Here is a 22,740-nt window from a genome sequence, read left to right on the forward strand (position 1 = left end):
ACATTCTTGCGTGTTGGGTGTTATGTAATCATGAATAATGGTATCATATCCCAGGAGTCTAGTAGATGTAAATCTGTATAATTAATGTGGAGCTTGTGTGTGGCATGGCAGTGTAAAAGAGAGCTCTTCACAGAATTGTAATCTGTTCTACTCAAGATAGAAAACCAGAAAGTGCTGTTCGTGTTTCTTCAAAGGTGAGCTTGTTCAGAGTGTGATAATAATCTTGGAAAACTATTTTCCTATCTCTAGCTAGCTTTTCGCTTCACGATGTTCTTACCTAGCTAGCTGGAGCTATAATTATGCACATGCACTATAAGCCTTGAATTGTGCTAGCTTGGGGGGGGGGGTTAATGGAGGTGACAGCCTCCCCACAGCTCCCTGGCCAGGGCTAGGCTAGGGCAATGAGAAAAGGGGCTGTGGGGTTGTTAAGGCTTTTAACTAGACTCTATGTTTGCCTTTCTTGATTTCTTTCATGATTTGTGTAAGCACTTGTAATTGCACACGTTTTGTACAAGTGATGTCTTGCTGTTTGGCCTTGGAATCAATTGTACACGCTCTTGTAATTTGGGTGTTGTGGGTGCTCTAGCTAGGTAAACTGAAATAGGCAAGTCACTCCCATATTGCTTGCATACAGCTGTACATCTCCAACTGTCACATCGTTGCAAGGAGCTAACACAGAGTGTCGTTATGGCTACCACTGACCACCAACTAAGAATGATGGAGAAGTTGCAGTCTACCTCTACAAAGGGAACGGTATGTTGTGTGCGTATTGATGTTAGCTAGCCATGGACGTTGGTTGTGGATTCTGCGCTATCTTACTGTTTAGCAACACATTGTAATACTCAAATCTCAGCATAAGTATTAATCTCCAATTTAGGGCTTAATGTTTTGTATGTGTTTGCATTCAGTGGGGCACATATCAACACTTTCCATTACCAATGAAACTTAATAAGACGTTTGTATGTGTGCGTGTGTGTGTTGTCAAAAGTGGAAGTTTGAGATAAAAAGACGGGTGTACTGTATTATGTTTTCCTCTTTTCAATGGATTTTTAGCTAAGATCGAATTCCGAAACCTGCCCACTATGGTGTTTGGTATGTGAGGATCGTTCTCTATACCTACTAAATTACTGTGTGGAATTCATACCTTCTCTCGAATGCATGTGGTATTATGATCCCCATTAGATTTTGATTTTCTTAATAATTATACCAGCATAATTAATATTCATGAGCTTAGTTGGTCTTGTGCATAGTCTAGCATATAGTCTTTGTATGTGTTCTGTTTGTATCCAGTTATGGACACTGACTGACTGCATCCTGTGTAGCTTGTTGTATCAACATTGGTCCTTCATGCCACGGAATAGGCTCTGAAGAGCTTAGTGGGTGTGATCTATGCATGCTTCAGAACCCTATGATACACTGTACGAGAGACTGCGTTTTGACATTAGATTAGTGTACACTACTGGCTAAAAGATTCTGTTTGCTCAGAATGTGGTGTATGGGAATACCTTTGTAATTGTTTTGGTCTTTGTTTAATAAAGGATCAAAAGCTCTCGTGGTCAGTTTTGGCAACTGTACAGTGTACATGTGCCCTATCTGACGTATTCACTTTGTTTCATTATCTGGCTAGCACATCTTTGGGAGTCTATGTAATTTTAGAGTACTGAAAATATTGTTACAGTGAATAAGAAGAGAAGAGTGTCGAACTACTGATACTTCTACACAAACACTGTGCACAAAGTAACGTGACATCCTGTCAATTGCACGTGAGCAACTCGCAATTGATGACATTTGCGCATAATTACGCAACGCACAGAATTTGTATAGTGAGTAAAGAGAAGAGGATCAACTCGACTATTGTCTCTATTTAGATAATTTTTGTGAAGAGATTGTCTCCTATCAGTGTGCAGTGAGCAGCTCCATGAGCTCTAAACGTTGAACGCGAACGACTAGCTAGAATCATATGTCATTGTTCGATTACCACACCCCTAAAAACGTCACGGTTAACATTACTAGGAGATTACTAGTAAGTTTGCTCCATCTGAAAAGGGCTAAGGCAATTTAATGATGCATGTGCCTCTTTTATGGGTAGCAGCATCTTACTATCTAAGAGTGTGGTTTTTATTATAAGGGGAGTTTTTACTTTCTCTATACATGTACATGTAAGGGGGAAAGGGGGATATTCCCCCCCCCAACCCCTCTACTTCAAAATTCTGTATGACCCCCTATGTACTGTACTATGGATTTAATTTGTTTAGCCCAACGTGAGAATTTCATAACAGTAATCTATTGATCACATACCATTGAAGGTTGCTGGCACACTTCAGGCTTGATATTGTGACTGCACATACAATTAGAGTGATCTTTTGAGCACTCTAATTATAGCAGTGTAGAATCAATTAGTTTCTATAACCTACTGTTTGTCTATGTTGTAGTCTGTTGTCAAGGAAACGGTAATAAGATGTTGTGTATTAGAAGACCTCTGCCCTTACTGCCTTATAGAGTATTATTAGGTATGTGTGTTTTTAAAGGTGTCCATTCTTGTTAAGCAGTTTGTAAACAGAGCTCTTTGATTTCTATTCTGTAAACTTCCTCCTAAAATAGTATAACAGCATGCTTGTCCCTTAGCCTCGTCATCATTTCTCTAATTTCAAAAGCTGAGGAAGATTGTATCTGGGTGTGGTTGGAATTCGCTCTTTTTTGGCGAATTCCAATGACTAGTAAAACCATAGAGATTATACTAAACGTATACGTAATCTGTAAAAGCTGCCGTAATTACAAAAGTAGCTAGCTCAGTGTTTTAATTTTAAATTAATATCATCAATAGCTATCTCAGCAGTGGAGTCTCTGTGCGACTACAAGCTTGTTTAGCACCACATCTAGCATGGATACGAATTGACTGTTAATTATTTTATAACATTTACGTCATGTTTTACAATACCGTTCTGAGGTTTCTTGGTGATAAAGTGCTGTGCACAAAGATTTGAACTTTGTGGTCACTGTGTTGTGTAGGAATAATTGTACTTGTACACTTATATAGGAAATATGTTTATTAACATGTGAACCTAACCATTTATTGCATTAACTGTGTTAGCTTGGAACACAGTCGGAATGTTGCTACAATAACCTACATGTGCGTGTAAGAGTGAATGTGTGCGTGGTCACGTAGCTGCTTTCAATCCTACCAATTTGAACACTAAGAGAAGGGTGCATTCATTGTAGTCTTTCATTAGCTGTGGGTTCACGGGATCCTGTGTGGGAGTGTACTGACCTTTCTGGCAGATCCTGATGATACCCTCTTTGTTCTGGGAGAACTCTGGACTAGTGGATGTTTGTCAGCATGAATTGGTGCCAAATGTACATGTAGACAGAGGCTCGTGGTGTATCTGTTGCTGCTCTTGAACAGTTAGGTGGAATGTGTATTGGGTATTATAGCATTTATGTAATCCTTCTCCCTGTGACATGCCGGGTACATGTAGTTCTCTACTGTGTTGTTCCCTAAATCTATACTACACATGGTACATGTACCTTGTGTGGAATTAATTACACAATTACACCCTCCCTGACTCTCTTGTATATATAGTACAGGTTTATATGGTGGTGTGTTTATCATCACCACTTAAGCAGTTTCCTGTTACTGTTCTCTTGATTGTCTCTACTAGTCTGTTAGTAGTGTCTGCTGGTCCATAGTCTCCCAAAGGCCTCTCAATGGAACCCTTCAATTGTTAACCCATGTGGGAAGACTGGCTGTGTTATAGTAGTCTGTCTGTCTGTCTGTCGGCTGTCTGTCTGTCTGTCTGTCTGAGTCTGCCCAAGTGCTGCATAGGCATTAGCTTTAGATTTCCACATAAAAGCTGTGCTGTCCAATAAAAGCACTAACAAACACTGGACTTACAGCTACCTACCTACCTACATGTATGCGCTAGGCACTTTTTTTCACATTTTCATGCGAATACTCCAGACTTCTTACTGAGTCTATTGTGACCGTAGTCCCATTGCATGACCTACCACCGCAATAATACCGTTCTCAGAGCCTTGATTGCCACCGCTTTGGTTGAAGTTCACTAAATTCTATAAATCTTGTACTGCAATTACAACTATAGTCTACAAACACGCTTCTAGCGGAGGGTTTAACACTGCACATGTAGTTTTCTAGTACATTTTAATATAACCCCATTGAACCCACTAGGACCTGTTGTACATGTATGATAAGCAGGTATACATGTACATACGTTTTAGTACCGTATAGCGCCAAATTTCCCCTTTTCGCAGGCTACTTAACATTTCAAGGATTTTGTTTTCAAGGATAGTCCCCTGTACACTACCGGAAGTATACAGTGATCAATTCTAATTTGAGGTGCATAATTTCAAGGTTCAAGTCAGCTCGTGAAAATTTAGCGCTATATGGTGTTTTGGGTAGAGCATTTTGGGTGTAATAACTGTGGCCTGGGGCCTGGAGTGTGTTAGAGTGCATGTACATGTTACATTAAGCCTCTCTGCCAATAAAACTGGCAGTCAGTGTGTTACAAAGCATGAGATGTCCAACATTGGTGCTGGTGCAATAGGAGGTTGTTTGGGTAGCACAGTAACTATTGTATGGTGGTTGGTGGCGTTGGTGGTTGGTGGTCTTATTCCTAATCTGACCACTGTCTTAGGATGTGACTGGGTTCACTACTTATCTGAATGGTTCAGGTGTGATTCTGACCACATGTTTTCAGAGCTACTGTGTGTTGTCTCTCACCTGATTCCCTTGAGAGTTTTAGGCATTTTGGTTGATTGATTGTATGCCTGCATGTACCCACTCTATTGTACACACTGCAATAATTATATATTATTTAATAATTATTAAAAAGCACATGATAGTCATGTATCCATGATGTGTAGGTTTGAGCCACCCTTAGTGCAGTCTTCCTTAATTAATCTGGTGAATGTCAATCGCTGTATTTCATGCCTTTTGTCTCTCCTCCCTAGCAATTGTAGTGTCGTATTCCACACAAAAGTTAGACCCCATCAGAGTTTAATGTCCAACCATAAGCAGCTCATTCAGTCATAACATTGGTTGAAATGTCAGCCATGTGTGAATGTACTAGACATACATGGCAGACACGCTACCTTTTCTTAACGATCTAGAAAATTGGTGTTAAATAAAAGTGTGTAGGTTGGCCTGAACCTTTCCTGTGGGTGGAAACGTGTTTTGTAAGTGGGTAATACATATAATTATTATACATTATACATGTAATCATGGCGATCTCTTTTGTAGCTATGCAACTTTAATGTAACTAAGGATTTGTCAGCCTAAAGTTGCTATGACTATCGCAACTATCTGTGCAATGTTGATCTGTTGAAAGTGTCATGGAACCCGTGTTCAGGTGCAGATACATGACTTGGACATGTATGCTAGCGTACCTATTAATGTGTAGGGTATACTATTTACAGACACTATTCATAAGAAAGAGACAAAGTAACAGTAACCCGTTAATTTTTGTAGTCTATATATTTCTAGTTACATTACATGTACATGTAGTAGCAAGAGTGCACTGGTAGTACTGTTAACAGTAGACCCTCGCTAATCAGGACCCCTTTAGTCCGAAACCTCGCAAATCCGGATAAAATGGCAAAATTAAAAAGAGGAGGGGCTGTTAGTAGAATATGCACACTCTAACTTACCTTGCTGAATCAACAATAATTTTATATAACGTGCTCAATACCTCGCCCAAAACAATGGGCACTGCAAAGAAAACAAAGAGAGCTCACACGACTTAGAAATGAAGTTGAGATAAAAGGCTATTATAGCTGTTATATAGCAGCTTCCCTTCACTCATAATACATGTACCAAGTGTCTTCGTATAGTGATATTTATAATCACTTAATGACATCCGTTAATCCGGAAATTTCATGTATTCGGATGAGGTACGTCTGGTCCCACTCTATTCGAACTCTATTCGAATTAGCGAGGTTTTACTGTAGCTAGTACAGACAAATACTACACATGGAATCTGGTTAGTACATTAACGAAATTGACAATTATGCTGTGGGATACATGTAATTTCCTTGGCAGTGTATACTAACTAGTAATTTAATGATGGTTGACCTTTCGGTTGTGTTTACACCTGATTTGGTTGTCATCATCTGATAGCACCAAAGCTGACCTTTCCTTGGCCTGTAGTGTCCATGGTAACACTCTGTTCCTGTCATTGTATAGACCAGCTATTGTTCTATTAATTAATCAGCTTAGTAGCTATGAATTTTTATCATTCACTCACTTTCGTTTGCTCTGATACTCAAACTGTCTGTCTTCCTTCTTAATTAGTCTAGCTGGGTAATTGTACAATACTGATACATACATAGTGGAACCATGAGACATTATTGTCAGTTTCAGACATGGTGAATTTACTCTACACACTGTAGGTACGCAGTGTTATACATGTAGAGATGTCTAAATGTCATACCTGTGGTGTTACTGTTGCTCTACACCAGCTTTAATTGTATCTGTAGCTTAAGAGTGAGTAATGTAGCTCTAATATTGGTTAGGAACGTGATTTGTGTGTTGTTTTTTAACTACCCTCTCCACACACACACACACACACACACACAGGATTGCAATTTAGAAGAGGACAATTGTTTCTGCACAATCAACCTGGGATCTTCCATTTATAGGGTATGTACATGTAGTACATGTGTACATGTGCTGCTGGGTTCCATGTTCAGTGACTACTATAACACAAGACTACATCATGTTTGCATGCTAGGAATCTGACCTGGGCCTCGGACAGTGTTGGGTGCATGTTTATCCGTGGTCTGCTGTATCGTGTTAATGTCCTACATGTATATGTAAGGTCATACTACAACACAAGACTACATCATGTTTGCATGCTAGGAGTCTGGCCTGGTATGGACCCATTTTAACAGGGTCACTTTGAATAGTGTTGGGTGCATGTTGATCTCATTATTCCGTGGTCTGCTGTATCGTGTTAATATCCTATACTATGTAAGGTCATACTATAACACAAGACTACATCATGTTTGCATGCTAGGAATCTGGCCTCGGTATTGACCCTTTTACCAGGGTTGCTTTGAACAGTTGGGACAGTTGTTTATCTCGTTATTCCGTGGTTTGTTGTATCGTGTTAATCTCCTAATAATGAGCTACAATGTAGGTCATACACTACAGTGGATTGCTGTGCACTTGCAACAGAAAATTGCCAAACAGCAAAACCACCAGATATGAATTTTATTACCAATAGTAATTCTAAGCTCAGCTTGCATTTTTATTACAATTAGCAGAATCTCATTGAACATCTGCTTATTCCTAAACATATACAGGTATGAGCAAATTGAATCTACAAGCTGGGCCCAGGGGATTAAATCCTAAAAAGGTGCTCAGTCAAACACCTCCATGCGATTATATAGATATTCTCAGGGCACTCCTATTAGTCTCACTCATAGATACCTACAGAATGGATACTTTATGATAGCACTCTTGAAAAGCTTAAGTAGACTAGAAATGCATGAAATACATTTCAAGAATGCTTGACTGACTATACAGTGTACAAATGTCATGCATGTAAATTACGTTCTTTGGGGGGGAGGGGGCATGCCTAGAGAGGTTCAATGAGTGTCTGCTGAAAATTGGTTACTTTCAGTTGGCTCTATGCGTTCTACCTGTAATAAAGTAGTACAGTACTCTTGGAAAAGTTCAAGTAAACTCCAGAAAACTGATAATGATATTCATAATAATTTATCTGATTGTGGTTTTGCTGTTTGGCAATTCTCTGTTGCAAGTGCACTGCAATCCACTGTAACACTAAGTGAGCATTTTTACATCTTACATGTGTGTGTCTATGAATATGATACACATTCCATTTGTGGACCTAGTTGTTTTTGATGTGGTTAGAGGTCCAGCATGTGTACATCTGCTACTGGGTCTGGCCTCTCATGTGGTTGCGTATTTAATGGCTTTGGGTTAAACCTTCCCATGACTGCCACCCCATTACTAATTAGTTCACCTTCGTTAAACTGCTGTGTGCATTAAGAATATTACATAACGTACCAGGTCAGCTTCTACATGTATAACAAGTCAACCCACCACTGTCTCGTCTTGCTACACACACCCATAAAGTTGTCTATATTCCAAGGATAATTCTGCATCGTACATGTATTGCATTACATTAGCATCCACATGCATACATGTACCACACACATAACACACACACACAGGTAATCTTGTACTTCAGTGAGGGCAACCCTCTGGGTCCTCTTCTTCAGAAGAGAGTACGAGACATAGACTACACCGTCTCGCTGTTCCACTCTCAAGAGAGGGTTGTCGAGGAGTGTCTACTCTCACGACACCCTGCCCTTATTGTCATGGATACCGAGCACAAGCCAATCGGTGGGCTCGGATCTGTTGAACAACTCTCGAGGTAGCATTGCGCACACGTAACATCATGCCTGCATTGTGGTGTACCCATTATGTGTGTGTGTGTGTGTTGTTTCAATGGATTGTTGTAACTGGTTTGTTATACCTGAAAGTATACGTTACATAAACTCATTATGAATAGGCATGTTTTCAATTGGTGCTTTTTCTATGCTTCAGGACCATTCATTCTAACAAGCTCCATCACACGGTCAAACTTCTTCCAGTGGTCAAGAGCTACTCTGCCATTCTGAGCACTGGCATACCTTCGGGAGTGTCCAGAGTAAGTCACGACATGTAATGCTTGCATGATGCAGCACTAGAGTATATTGATTCGTTTGGTCTGATCAATGCGGACAGGGATTGTTCAGTATTGAATGGTGACTCATGTACGAGTAATAATTGCTTGCTTTTAGACTCAGGTACTTTATGTGTTAGCTTCTCTAATAATTATAGGGTGGTATGGTACATGTATTTCCATTATTTTAGCTTCTAATGACATTGTGTTGTGTGATGGATTAAAAATTGGTGCCCAATTTCTTTTGCAATGTGAGAAGTGTGTGTAATTATACTCCCTCTTGTACGTGAGTATTGTTTGCACTCACTATTGGTGTTATGTCTGCAATCAACAGAGGTCAAATATCTGTTTTGAATACTCCAACACGAAGTGCACACGTTCGTGACTAACTATTTTGATTTTTAACGACCTTCTTATGCATGTACTACATGTATGTATAGTTTATATTTATAACGGTCTTCTGTTGTCAAAGCAAGGTTATTTTTAAGTTTTAGACTCTTTTTTCTTATACTACAGTAACTATATGAGTATGCTGTGTAGCTACAGTGCATTGTTAGTGTCAACAGTATGTTTCTCCTTATGTAGCTTATGTAGCAATCTTCACATACGCACCATGTGCATACATGCAGTGTTTGATTGTGTGATTACAATGAGTGATGTTTTGTACAGGTGCTGTCGGAGGAAGATTGCCGTGGTGACCAGTTTCTACTGGCTCTCAAGTTATGGGAGAAGAATGAAGCATTGCAGCAGAAAAAATTATTGTGAGCATTTTTAAGTGGGAGCTACATGTACATGCATTGATTTTTATTATGAAAGCCCTTCCTTCCTATTTGAAGTAATTATCGTATATAGCAGGTGATTTAATTTTCATAGGGTCATGTACTGATCATTACCAGCTATCCAAGTTAATTTGTATATTATGTGCATTGTACATGTAGGTATAGAAGAATGTACTGTGCATTGACTGATCTTTCTTTCTCTTCCAGGTTAGGGAATGTGCTATTTGAGGCAGTGGAACAGAGCAGTGACGCTATCCAGATCACTGGACCTGACAGCTGCATCATGGTGAGTCTCAATGACTGCAATATAGAGAGAAATTCAAGCGAGGGCTTATGTTGTTTTATTTTATGACTGTTTACATGCACCTCTTTGCAGTTTGTCAATCGGGCGTTTGCCGACATCAGCGGCTATTCCAGAGAAGAGGTGGTAGGCAAACCAGCCATGGACATACTGAGAACAATTGACTCAAAATCTGTGAGTTTTTTATTGTTACAAGTACATGTAGCTATAATAATGAAAGCACCGCAGGTGCTGATGCCTCGATGGAGATGCCAAAGCTACATAACATAAAGCTACTAATAGCTGATGAACATTTTTGCAATAATTATTTTGCTGCATGCAAACTCAAAGAATGGGTAATGATCGACCATGATTGTTGTTAAAAACGATCGATGCCAAAAGTTCAATTCTAAAATTAATGGCTGCCATCAGCAGAGCCTTGCAGCTCTCATCCTCACTCTTGCAGCTACCAATAGCTAGCGTCCTAGTACAGAGCTAACTACTAAGTAGAGTAGTAACACTCGGTAAACAAGTTTGGCTACGTGCTCTTCTGAAAAGGCTGCAATGGCATTCCAAGTAAGCAAAACTAGGCATAACTCGAGAACGAAGCATTATTTTGCAAATCCACGAATTAAAATCCAAGTAAACATGACTAGAAGCCTATAGAAACTCTTACTTGCACTTGATTCATCCTTGAGCAGCTGTAGCGGTCTACACACACACACAGACACACAAACACACTACCGTATACCTCGCTTGCGCATGCGCACCGAGGCATAAATATATGTACGTGTTTGCTTATACATACTAGGTTCATTGCTTTTCTTTGAATCATATGATTTGAACTCTTTGACCTGCATAATAATATTCTACACAATAGCAACCTACGCATAAAGGCTCCCCTTTATGCGTAGGTCACCTCAATTATTACTACATGCAGTCATACATTCTCCCCACTCACAGGATAATGGCCCCAAGTTGGCGGTGAGTCAAAACCAGAGCTGGGACGGAGTGTGTTTGGGCAGAAGAAAGTCTGGCTCAATTCTCCGACAGCACATTAAGCTCATACCAGTCAAGACCAATGAAGGGTGAGCAATAGGGTCATCGGCTAGGTGTATGCACATAATTATAATGTATGTGAATGCAGGTATGTGTACATGTAGATTTTATGGAAGTATGGAATGGTGTTTAGAATATATTTCACTGTACTGGGTAGGCTCTTTACAACCTGGCATTACATTTTTAGCTGGGAACTGGTGTACTATCGTCTGCTGTAGGTGTAATGTTAACAAAGTAGCGAGTGGAGATTTAATGTTGATGATTTTTCCAGTATACATGTACTGCAGTACAGTAAATGTACCTTTTCACCCAGTACACGTTCCCACAGTAGAATGTTTTTTTTGCTTAGTTGCATACTATTCAGCTCTGATTGCCCCACCCCTCCCCCACATACACACAGGCGTGCCAGTTTCCACATCACCATTCAGAGACTGCTCTCTTATCACGACTCTGACCACTCCAGAATAACCAGCCCAAGAACCATGCGTACGCTATGCTTGGTTTATCAGTGTAGTGCTATACAGTAGCTATAGTGCTAGTATTTTGGTAAAGGATCACTGTAACATGTACGTCTGTATGTGTTTGTGTTTTTCAGATGGTGACCGCCTCCATGCATTCAGCACTCGCCAAGCCTCCCTCGGCTCCATTCCCAATTTGGGGTCAAGACTGGAGATACCCATCACTAAGGTGTGTTCTGTAGACCTGTATAGAGTACATGTATGTGAAAGGGAGTGTGTTTTGCGCAGTATGGGAATGTGTTGGTTTATTGTTTAGATGTGCAAATGATGAAAATTGTAAATTAATATTTCATTGAATTTGTCCTCTGTAGGCTGTTCAGGTGCTGTCCATAGCTAGGGACAACACTAGCACTCCAGTTTATGTCAAAGAAGCCTTGGAACAAGCCATGGTGAGACTCAAATACCGTGCAAAGTAATTTTCTGTTTTGTTACATTGAGGCTTTCACTAATGAACATTGTCCCCCTACCATTCTGTAGGAGATCTTGTGCAGTGCTGAGTTGTTTTCACCAGTGTCTGGGGGCAGGGGCAACTCTCAGAAGGACATAGTCGCTGGACTGCTAGTAAGTCACTTACATGTACTTCATGATTGAGCTACCTTAGAGCTACGTACTTCTTTGTGGTCACTTTGTGTCCTCTCTTCTCCATACACGTAGAGTGGCGGGAGATTCCCTGGGACTGGAAACGACATTACAAGAGGTAGCGAGAACATGTGCTCTCTAATTTCTATAAAATCCTTGTGATTTGAATTGCACATGGCACAGAGGCTTTATTTACCAAATACATGAATACCTTTTCTCCTATGCAGTGGCCCACCCACACAGTCACCTGGCTAGGAACCCACCCATCACACCACCCCCTCCAGAGGTAAACAGGTTTAACGACAGTTTCATTAGTGGAGTACCTTGTCCGTCTTATCACTTAATTAAAATGTAGAAGCTGTCTTTATAACTTATTGTGTTGTTGTTTCAATGGATAGGGAAGCTTGTGTTTCAATGTATGTGTGTGTGTTTGTCTTTCACCGCACTCTCCTAAAGAGATCTCCAATATGCGTCAGACAATATTTGAATGTATTTTCCCACCCTCTACATGTACATGTAGGTTGAAGATGCTATTCAGAATCTAGACCGCTGGGAGTTCGATATCATCAATTTGGAGAAGCTCTCCTCAAATGAGTGAGTGCATGTGGTAATAAGTAAGTAGGTGATATGTTTTGTTCCGGTTTTCTTAACCAATTTCAATTAAAATGTTGCATATAGCACGCTTTTTCAATATAAATTGACCCAGGTATGTATTTTTTTGTCTCGTCTTTGTTGGCTTAAAGTACGTACACCTACATGTACACCTGTATAGATGTTTTTTACTTTACTAACTGTACTGCACTCTAAATGTATCCTTACTTTATTATCCCCTTCCTCCAGGCCTTTGTACTATGTTGGGATAAGGGTGTTCAAGAACTTCAACGTGTGTGAGATTCTGGAGGTGGAGGAGTCAGTGATGGCTTCTTGGCTGAAGCTCATGGAGTCCCATTATCATAGACAGAATGCCTACCACAACTCCACACATGCTGCAGACGTGCTTCAGGCTACAGCCTACTTCATCAAGATCCTACAAGACTATCTCGTCTCACAGGGGGTAGGTGCATGTACATGTAGGATTGGCTGGTGATTGATATTTTGTCTCTACCATACGATGGAAATATTCATTTTTCGGTGGTTATGTACATACTACTAGAGTACACGTAGCTTCAAATCGTCACCAGAGTTCCTTTTCAGAACTTATCTAGCTTAGCTGAGCTTGACTCAATCTTTCTCTCCCTCCTCACATGCACTCCAGGACATGCTAGAGAGATTGGAGATAGCTGCTCTGCTCATCACAGCAGTCATCCATGACCTGGACCACCCAGGACGCACCAACCCTCACCTCTGCAACACCAAGCACCATCTTGCCACACTATACAATGACAGGTACAGCACATGCAGCCAGTAACGAGGAGCACTGCATGTATGTGCTGTAGGAATTAGGGTAGCCTCTGTACAGTATATGGGAGACTGTTAGTCTATATACATGTATTTATCAGGTTTGCATTCAATACAACGGTAGATAGCTTTGATGTTTGTGGAGTATGAGATTAATCACTTTGCCATTGCTTTGAAAATTATTTCACCCCTTAGAAATAGTTTAAACCCACTTTCCACTTTTACACACAAACTGCAGCGCTGTATTAGAGAACCACCACATTGCGCTGAGCTTCAAGATAACCGAGCAGTCCAAGGGACTCAACATCTACCAAAACCTGGACAGGTATGTATCGTCTTGTGTGTGTCAGTATACATGTCTATAGTAGCCACTGACTGTTTGATTTACCTATTCTGTGTGAAATGTTTGTGCAGTGTGACTTATCGCAATCTAAGGAGCTCAATTATTGACCTGGTTCTGGCTACGGATATGGCTAAGCACTTTGAACACCTGGCGAAGTTCAACATGTACTCTGTAAGTATCGCAATTTAATTGTAGCAGTTTACTATATATTCAGACCCTCATCAACTATATACATGTGTACCATCAGATGACTTCACGTACATGTACTCTATTGAAAATTAATGTGTACAAATGTAGTTGCTATTTCAATGGCCGACAAAATAGTGTATAATGTGCCTCAGAATCTTTTTTAGTGATTAACAGTCACCACCCCCCCCCCCACATACACACACACAGGTGGATGGTGAGACTGGCTCATCAACGAGCCTCACGTCGAAGGACAACAGTCGTGAGAACAGAATGGCCATGAAGAGAGTCTTGGTCAAATGTGCCGATATCTCCAATCCCTGCCGACCCACTGAGCTGTGTCAGGAATGGGCCACTAGGATTTCAGAGGAGTACTTCAATCAGGTCAGTGATCCATAATGGTCGTTAGGGTAAACCCTGTACGTTGAGATCGAATGTACATATTGATTGATGAGTCGCAAGGCTGTGTATGGCTATTTATGTGTCCATAACTTGAGTTAAAAAATTAAATTGTATTTAGTAGCCTGTCAGATTTAGTAGATCCAAGAACTGGGACGGCTTATCTATAGTAACATGTACACTATGTTCATAATCGTTGGTCAGTGTATTTTGCGTACTGTTGTATCAATTGAGTGTTTTCCTGTTCCTGTATAGACTGATGAAGAGAGACGTAGGAACCTTCCCGTTGTGTTCCCTGACTTTGACAGGAAGACATGCATTTTACCAGTCACTCAGGTACACACTGGAGACATACACTCGTGTACAATACATCAGTACCTTAGCACAGTACTCATAACACTGTACCCTACATTCACTATTGCACGTGTGCATGTATATGTATGTAAATACGTGTGCACTCACAGTAACACCCTGTGAGGCATTTCTTATCCAGACTGTGAATTCAATTTTTCTTCTGTGCAGGTTAAATTTATTGACTTTTTTATTTCTGGACTTTTCGACGCTTGGCACAGTAAGTTTGGATAATGAATGTTCTCACTACTTCAGCATTAATGTTACTCATTCAGATTTCTGTCCCATACCGCTGGTGATGGACTACCTCAAGGCTAATTATGAATTCTGGAACAACAAGTCTCCGTCTAATGAAACGGCAGATTAGCTGGTGCGCAAATATCCCCGTTATGGGGCTGCATGGTACAGTAGTTATCTATAATATAAACTTCTACAAGCTATACCCTCGTGCAAAATCTCAATGTGACTGTCAGTACTTGCATATATACAAGTATTCATTTTTACCTCAGTTTTATCTTTGTACCTTGGCATACATACACACAACACACAGACTCATCACTCACTTACATGTACCCTCCTTTCCCCACACACAGGACTTTCTGCAATTATGCCAACTCTGTTCACATCTATTGCTATACTCTTATTTTCTGGTTTCACAACAATAACAATACAGCATGTTAGCATTTCACATCAGTTTTGTCACTGTACATGTACATACGCGAGACTCTAGAGTTTTATTTTAGTCTGACATAATGTACGAATCGATAGTTTTGTGGTATTATGTACATATTAGTCTAGTTTTGCTTGACAATGTATTAATCATTATTATTTTTTCATGCACTGCTAATTTATTTTATTTCAAGCAAGTATTGTTCAACGCTTAATGTCTGACAATAATATTGAGAATTGAGAATTTGACCATGTGACAGTGTAACATACATGTAACTGTTAACTATGTCTCGTCATGTCAAAGCTTATTTAAAGTATAAATACCTCAATGTAAAGCTGCATGGTTACAAGAATTTATGCTGTAGCACTAAACCAGAAGAGGTCCGACATGCGTGCACGAATCACTACAAATTCAGTGCATTGATGTCATTGCGGTCACATGATAATTCCAGGCCAAATACACAGGCACTTGTAGTGATTCGTGCACGCATGTCAGACCTCCTCTGGCACTAAACCGTGGCCGTTCTGAGGATCAATTAAATATACAGTCTACATGTATCCCATAAATAATATCCATGATTGAATTATAATACTTGGGCACATCCGAGTTTGATTATACTGATTACCGGCCTTTTCTTTAACGTCAGTAAAACGACCTTTAAAAATGTTTCAATCCTGCATGATAATAATTAAGTCCATGGTTCAGTTGAAAGCTCCTCTCCACTCGTACTCCTGGGGTGACAGTTTCGAATCGAAGTTTGGTGTGCGCCGGCCATGCATCTTGAGACATCCCATCAGTAAGTAACCTGCACACATGCACTGCATCATGTGTACTGTACTGATCGAGGCCACACAATGAAATATTAATTTATAGCTATACATATAGCCATGTGCACCACCTTTAATATAGGATACCGGTATAGACCTATAGGAAGAACTAGTGGCTGAGCTCAGAGTAGATCTACGTAGTGTATAATTTATAATAATTATAATGCCTCAGACGTACATGCACAATTAAATTCCTCAGCATGCAATTTCTCGACTCGCTGATGTTCCTGCACTTCCACTTCAAGTGCCCATGCCACAAATGTTGCAACATTCACATAAAAAGTTTTTGTACCTGTTTCTACAGGCTCATAATTAGCTGATTCAGCAGAAGCCACATGAACGGAAGGTCTGGCCACGCCCAACTACACAGTGTTTTTCTTGAGTGTGAGAATGGCTTCACCAGCAGTGGTACCAGGCTACAACAAGCAGCTATCCACTGGCTCTGAGCTGAACTTCTCTCCAGATGACCCAGTTCCCTCCCTACCCTATGAAGTGGTGGCTGACATATTCCAGTACGTGCCCCCAGTACAGATCATCACTGTGTGCAGGCTTGTTAGCAAGACATGGAAGAGCTTTATTGACGACCCTCAGTTCTGGCAGTTTGGACTCAGAAAATGTCAGAATTTCACTCCAAAGCTAATTGACATCCCGTCTCAAAATATTGATTGGCCGAAGTTGTACCTAAACACTGCATGTGGCCCCAACTTAATTAGGAATTCTGTTTCTGGTGAATTTTCTCTTGAACCTCCATGGACGATTTCGTATAGCTCATGGAAGAAGTTTAGCAATAAGTACGGCCTAAGCAAAGTGGCAGTACGTAAACGTCAACGACACTCTTCTAGCTCTAGTAGCGAGAGTGAAGACGATGAATCTGATGAGTCTGATGCGGACGACGACCAACTATCCAGTTGGGGTGGAGGTAATAAATGGAGCATTCAGTCAGGATGTATAAAGCCAGAGCATCTACACTATGAGCAGATAGTCAAAGAGAATGGCAACAGTGCTAAGAATTATGTTACGTCGTACGAATGGTGCTGTCGACAACAAGTTATCGAATTATCTCATCATGGTTTTTCCGACTCTGTCATGGACACTGTTCAGCCCTTGATCTCGGTCTCGGAATGGTACTGTGCAAGATTTGATTGCGGCTCCATTTTTTGTATTCGTGTTGAGCTTCTGAGCTCAGAAAAGAAAGTGATTGTCTTGTACGAGGACTCGGTAGAGACTGATCAATGGCAGGGTGGAGAGCTGGGCTGGAGGAGGGTGGAGCATGAGTTTAAAGACTATGGGTCAGGAGTGCGATTTGTACGATTTAGTGACGGAGGAAAAGATACCCAGTGGTGGGCTGGTCACTATGGCAGCAAAATGGCGGGTGCTAGACTGATAGTTAGCTTGAAGTAAAGTCAGTTAGCATTATAATTGCTAGAGTGTGAATTTAACTATCTTTGAAGTTATCATAATTATGTAACAGCAGCTATAGTGCTGCATGTGTAGCCTAACATGAATGTGTATATCAAACTTTAATTTACATATAAATTAATTTATTGCGAGTTATTCAACTCTTGAGCAACTGATGATATAGTCCTGTAAACATGCAGTAACATGCACAGTCTGTTGAAACAATCTAAATCTGTTCAACATAGGATTTCTGAGACCTATAATATATAGGCTGAAGGATCCATATATATAATCGTATTATGAAGTCGGAACTATATATATCCTTTGATAACATGCATGACTGCATATATATATATAGGAGAAGGATATGGTGCATGGATATTCATACCACAACTTTCACAGCTGGTTGGACTATAACAATAACATTTCACTGTTATAGACTCGATATCAGACTGTCATTGACGTTGTCAATGTGGCAATCCACATTGACGACGTCTACAACATCCATGCAGTAAAATAGTCGGATCCGAAATGGTTATACCTGTTATTGACAGTCAGTGTCAGAAGTAGCTGCCTTTGAATTCTGCAGCCAAATTTGGGTTCCGCAGCTGCATAATCATGTACAGTGTGCTGGACTTATATGAAAATTTTCCATCTGTGTAATAAGCATGCATGCAATCATTATAAAACAGGTTAGCATTCAGTCAGCATGCAGAGACTGAAATTTTCTTGATGTGTACATAGATACGACAGTATGCATATAATTTATATAGACGAATTACTCCCAGTCTTAAGATGATATACCAGCCGGGTTAATTGAGTTTGGGCGATGGATGCGGAAGTGTTGTAATGTAAGTAGCATTTTCTTGGGAAGTGGTGCATGCCATGGTGTAACTGCATGACATTTATGTGTCTATAGTGGTAGAAGTGGTGGTATAGTAGTGCAAGTTTGCTTTAGGGCATACTCATGCAGGCACCTCTAGAGGAGTTGACTTTGGGACTAAAGCTGCATGGTGATCGCTAGAGCATGCATGACATGTGTATACAGAAAAAACACTTAAAACAAACGAGTTTATAAATTACATGTAGCTGCTCGCTTTTGTTATTTGTGAGATTTCTATTTTCTTATAAGTTGTGAATATGACAATGTGTGGAATATACCTCTCAGTGAGTATACACATTTTGTGCGTCCAGCAGTAAAAGCGAAAACTCGGCCTGGGATCGAGGCTAGCTTTGAGCAGTCATATTGATTCCAACTGTCTCGTAACCCGGTCGACACAATGCATGCCTGCAGTTTTGTGGAATCATATACTCTTCAATGAGAGCTAGTGCAATAATCCTGTACTATAAACTACTAAACTGAAGCGGCACAATCTTCTTCTCAAGTTTCGAGTCGAAATACGCGAACTTCACTAACCCTAATTATTTAGTGCTACATGTTAGGAGCTAGTCTGAGTGTAGGACCAGGAGCTGCAAATCCCTCACTTGCATGCAAATTGTAGGAAAGAGGGTGTAACTATTATCATGCTCACATTCCAGAGACTGACCAAGAACTGATCAGGCGTTGCGTTCAAGCGTTTGTATAAATGCATGTGTCTATTATATAATCTCAAGAGTTCTTGGTAATCTATATAGATCTAACAACCCAAACTGGGCCTAGGGAGCAGGTACCGTAAGCCAATCTTATTGTTGTGAGACTCAGCTCTAGCTAATCAGTTAAAATGTGCTAGATAGATAATTATGATCTACACACAGGCTCATTTATATACATTTGAATTAATCTTGCAGACAAAAACTGAAGTCATGAGTGCCAGCCCTAGAGAACCACCTACTGTCAAGCCAAAAGTGTCTCGAAAACCAGCACCAGATCTAGACCAGGTCTACTATGATACAATGAAAGAACCCATTAAAATTTCCAAGCTCACTCCACAGAACGTTAATGCCACTGAAACTCTAACGCGTTTGAAGAATCCTGAGACAGTAAATCGTTCATTACCATCTGATTTTCCTAACGAAGACGAAAATTTTAGTTTAACGGAGCTAGTCGATAAGTACTCTCACTTACTTCCATTGCGAGTGAAAGCAGTTTCTGGATTTATGGCCGAAAATGAAGGTGATCCAACAATTTACGTAGATGATGTCTACAACATCCACGCTGTAAAACAATCTGAAGTGGTAACGATTGTTGACAGTAGACGTCAGAAGTATAAGCTACCATTGAATTCTGCAGCCAAGTTTGGGCTTGTTGGTGGTTCAACAGAGACCTACAGTGTGCTCGACTTACACAGAGCAGAACTTCTCCCTCCTGTTATTGTTGCCATGAACATACCTTTTAAAGAGAAACACATCAAAGAAAATGAGATTCTAATCCCAATGATGAAAACAAAGCTAAGTACAGTGATTAAGGCGTTTAGTGTTACTGAACTTAGAGAAAAAATCCTTCCCTCGCCCAAAGAAGAATGTGATATTCTTTTTTCTACAGATCCAAACCTCTCAAAGCTTTACCTTTCTGAAGTCATCACGCATGTTTCTCACTTACTTCCGTGTTCAGCTCGACTTTTTATATCACAAGAAGCAGCTAAGCTTCCAAAGCACCTTACTTCAAAGCAGGTTACTATACAACAAAAATGCACTGAAACTTCCCTCATAATTAGTCTTCACAAGAAGAAAACGAAGAACGAAGAAAAGGTGTACATTGATATACCTGTTTCTATTGACATTGATGTTCGTGTTCTTAGACCCCAAACGTCCGAAGAAGGTTATGCCGCACTGTATCAAGATTCTAATGCTCTCATTACCGAGTATGATCCAACAAAGCTTCAGGCATGTGTTAATGCAAACGATGATGATACATACATCACACAAGCGCAGCTATTCAAAGCTCTTCGTCAAGGATATGAGACGGCTGGAACAAAGATCAAGACGTCCGGAGTAGAACACATCTATGAGCCTCTAGGTCAAACAAGGGAAGCTCCTAGTATGTACCAAGGGATCATGTTTCCTACGAGTGTACACAATCAGGTGATTAGTAAGACGTGTGTATACCATATAACGTGCAAAGATTGAAGGCGTGACTTGTATAAGCTTTTACCTAAGCTATCATAACACATTTTGACAACAATAAAAGATTGCATGTGCATATGTGTGCGTTTACATTTATGAACGGAATGTATATACAGTCAGAATAAAAGTAACCGTTGTTATAAGTGTTGATCACTAAGTTCTTTGGATCATGTGGTAGTTACAATACAAAGACCCTTCAAATCCTTGCTATGTCAGACAAACTGCTACAAAGCTACAGCAATGAATGTTAGTAGCCTTGCTTTATTTTATATCTTTATGCAGGTAGTACCTGCACCTACCCTGCGAACACCTTCGGTTTCAATGTATGAAGAGGTTAAGCCATTCCTTGAGATTGAGACCCCTCCACGAAAGTTTTCATCTCAGCCTCCACCACCTGCCGGAATGCTTCCAGCCCCTGTATTATACCCTCGGGGTAAAGCACCACCAAGTATACAGAGGCGCATGCCTCCAGTACCGATGTCCAAATCAATGACCTCTTCCCCTACGGACGTGCCGTCTTCCCAGGGCAAAACTCCAACTATTCCCCCCAAGGCCGCCCGTGCTCACAACAAAGCTCAACCGTCTACAGCCATTTATGATAAAGTACCCAAGAAGCCGATCAGTTTAGCTCCTGCAATTCAACCAAGAAAGACTACAATATCCACGTCATCTTCTCCCGATCCAACACAGTCAGCTCAGTCCAAGTCGGACACTACTGCACCTTTGAAATCTTCAGTATGGCAACCTACATCATCAACCCCTCCAAGAGTAGAATCCCTAACACCTTTGAAGAAGCCTCAACCAACGGGTTCACATCCTTCCAATGGTATAGGTACTTCAGTGAGCAATAATGGTGACAGCATTAAGGAGGATAAAAATAACTATGGGACAGCACTACTTTCTATCAATGAAAGCCTACGACTCCTGGTCGGTAAAATGGAGAAGATGGAACTGAAGCAAACACAGTTTGAGCAAAACCTTTCGCAGTTGAAGAATCAAGCTACAGGCGACAGCAAAAGAGAGTTACCTTTGGAATTATGTTCCATGACTCAACAAGATGTAAGTTTCATTGGCGCATGATTAAGTCACCATTGCGGCCAACTAATTATTGTGCTTCGATGTTCATGTATATATGCATTCTTCATTTCAGAGAATAATAAACAGCTCTGGCCAATAATGAATTCATTTTCTTATCTACTATAATTATAGGTGCAGAAGCTGTTGGATGGCATGGGCATGCCTCAATACAAAGAGGCCTTCTCAAAAGAGTGGGTGGATGGTGAGGTATTCAAAGAGCTGGATGACGAGACACTGGAGGAATTGGGAGTGACCTCCAAACTGCACAGACTCAAACTAAGGAATGTTATTACTGGGATTCATCCCTTGGAAAAGTTTTTGTGAACTATGTATGGAGTTTGTGATAGTTATTAGCTTTGTGATAGTTATTAGCTACGTGTACTTTCGAATGTTTTTTATGTGTTGTTTTTGCTAACAAAAATCGCATTCATTAGAGAGTCCTATTATAGTGTTGGTATTTCTAAAGCCCCATTACACGAGGCCTAATATTAAAATGGGTCAGACCACCATTTATGCAAACAGTGCATATAGGGCTGCATGATAGCAGAGGTACGACAGGGGTGGTGCAGCTCAGCAATAATTAGCAAGCAATTAGCCTCTGATTGATCGGCACTTATACGTGGGATAATTATTGTTCAACAGAGACTTTATAATTGCTGAGCTGCACCACATCTGTCATACCTCTCTGGGCTGATAGGAAGCTACTCCAGGCCAGCTAATAGGAATTAAGCTAGTTTCGTTCCCAGGCCGATTTTTTTCAGGTTGGAAAAATATATACACCCATGAAGAGTTCTTCAATTTTGAGGCAAAAAACAGCCTTGGACCGAGGCTAATATAGGAAGCTACAGGTCAGGCTTACTCACTAAAAACATCCGCAAACTTAATTGTAAACTCCTCAGAATTAGCGCTTTGTGTTTACTCACAGATAAACTACTTTTGACCGAAGTTCCTGAGGTGCATGGGTTGGCTATATAATCCAGGCCTGTTTTACATGAACGCAAATTGGTTTAAGAAATCCGAATTAAAGGCTTCGTATAATAGAACAATAAGCTTCTGTCAATGAATTCAACACTATCTGCCAGTGTGATCATTAGTATGATTTTCC

At 40.4% G+C, this 22,740-nt stretch overlaps 3 protein-coding genes across 4 annotated transcripts; all 3 read left to right on the top strand.

Annotated features, from left to right (window-relative positions):
* Positions 1-34: 34 nt before the first annotated feature.
* Positions 35-15,513, top strand: LOC135338675 (high affinity cAMP-specific and IBMX-insensitive 3',5'-cyclic phosphodiesterase 8B-like). The gene is made up of 25 exons (XM_064534723.1): positions 35-194; positions 635-753; positions 6,593-6,655; positions 8,215-8,417; positions 8,591-8,693; positions 9,378-9,469; positions 9,695-9,773; positions 9,864-9,962; positions 10,731-10,855; positions 11,227-11,312; positions 11,422-11,513; positions 11,656-11,733; positions 11,822-11,905; positions 11,999-12,041; positions 12,151-12,209; positions 12,444-12,517; positions 12,764-12,977; positions 13,179-13,309; positions 13,560-13,646; positions 13,736-13,835; positions 14,061-14,234; positions 14,505-14,585; positions 14,772-14,820; positions 14,876-14,970; positions 15,194-15,513. Exons 2-24 carry the CDS (start codon positions 688-690, stop codon positions 14,965-14,967), a joined length of 2,274 nt encoding a protein of 757 aa, XP_064390793.1. The 5' UTR covers positions 35-194; positions 635-687; the 3' UTR covers positions 14,968-14,970; positions 15,194-15,513.
* Positions 15,514-16,387: 874 nt separating this feature from the next.
* Positions 16,388-17,647, top strand: LOC135338678 (F-box only protein 6-like). The gene has a single exon (XM_064534726.1). The coding sequence runs from the start codon at positions 16,488-16,490 to the stop codon at positions 17,496-17,498; it is 1,011 nt and encodes a 336-aa protein (XP_064390796.1). The 5' UTR covers positions 16,388-16,487; the 3' UTR covers positions 17,499-17,647.
* A 1,356-nt stretch (positions 17,648-19,003) lies between these two features.
* LOC135338679 (uncharacterized) lies at positions 19,004-22,072 on the top strand. Of its 2 annotated transcripts, none has more exons than XM_064534727.1 (4): positions 19,004-19,162; positions 19,284-20,516; positions 20,841-21,617; positions 21,768-22,072. In XM_064534727.1, the coding sequence occupies exons 2-4, from the start codon at positions 19,299-19,301 to the stop codon at positions 21,957-21,959; spliced, it is 2,187 nt and encodes a 728-aa protein (XP_064390797.1). In that variant the 5' UTR covers positions 19,004-19,162; positions 19,284-19,298; the 3' UTR covers positions 21,960-22,072. The 2 variants fall into 2 exon arrangements, with proteins under 2 accessions (XP_064390797.1, XP_064390798.1); XM_064534728.1 differs by having other exon boundaries at positions 19,021-19,167.
* The last annotated feature ends 668 nt before the right edge of the window (positions 22,073-22,740 follow it).

Source organism: Halichondria panicea, chromosome 7 (assembly GCF_963675165.1).
Source record: "Halichondria panicea chromosome 7, odHalPani1.1, whole genome shotgun sequence".
Taxonomy (NCBI): Eukaryota; Metazoa; Porifera; class Demospongiae; order Suberitida; family Halichondriidae; genus Halichondria; species Halichondria panicea.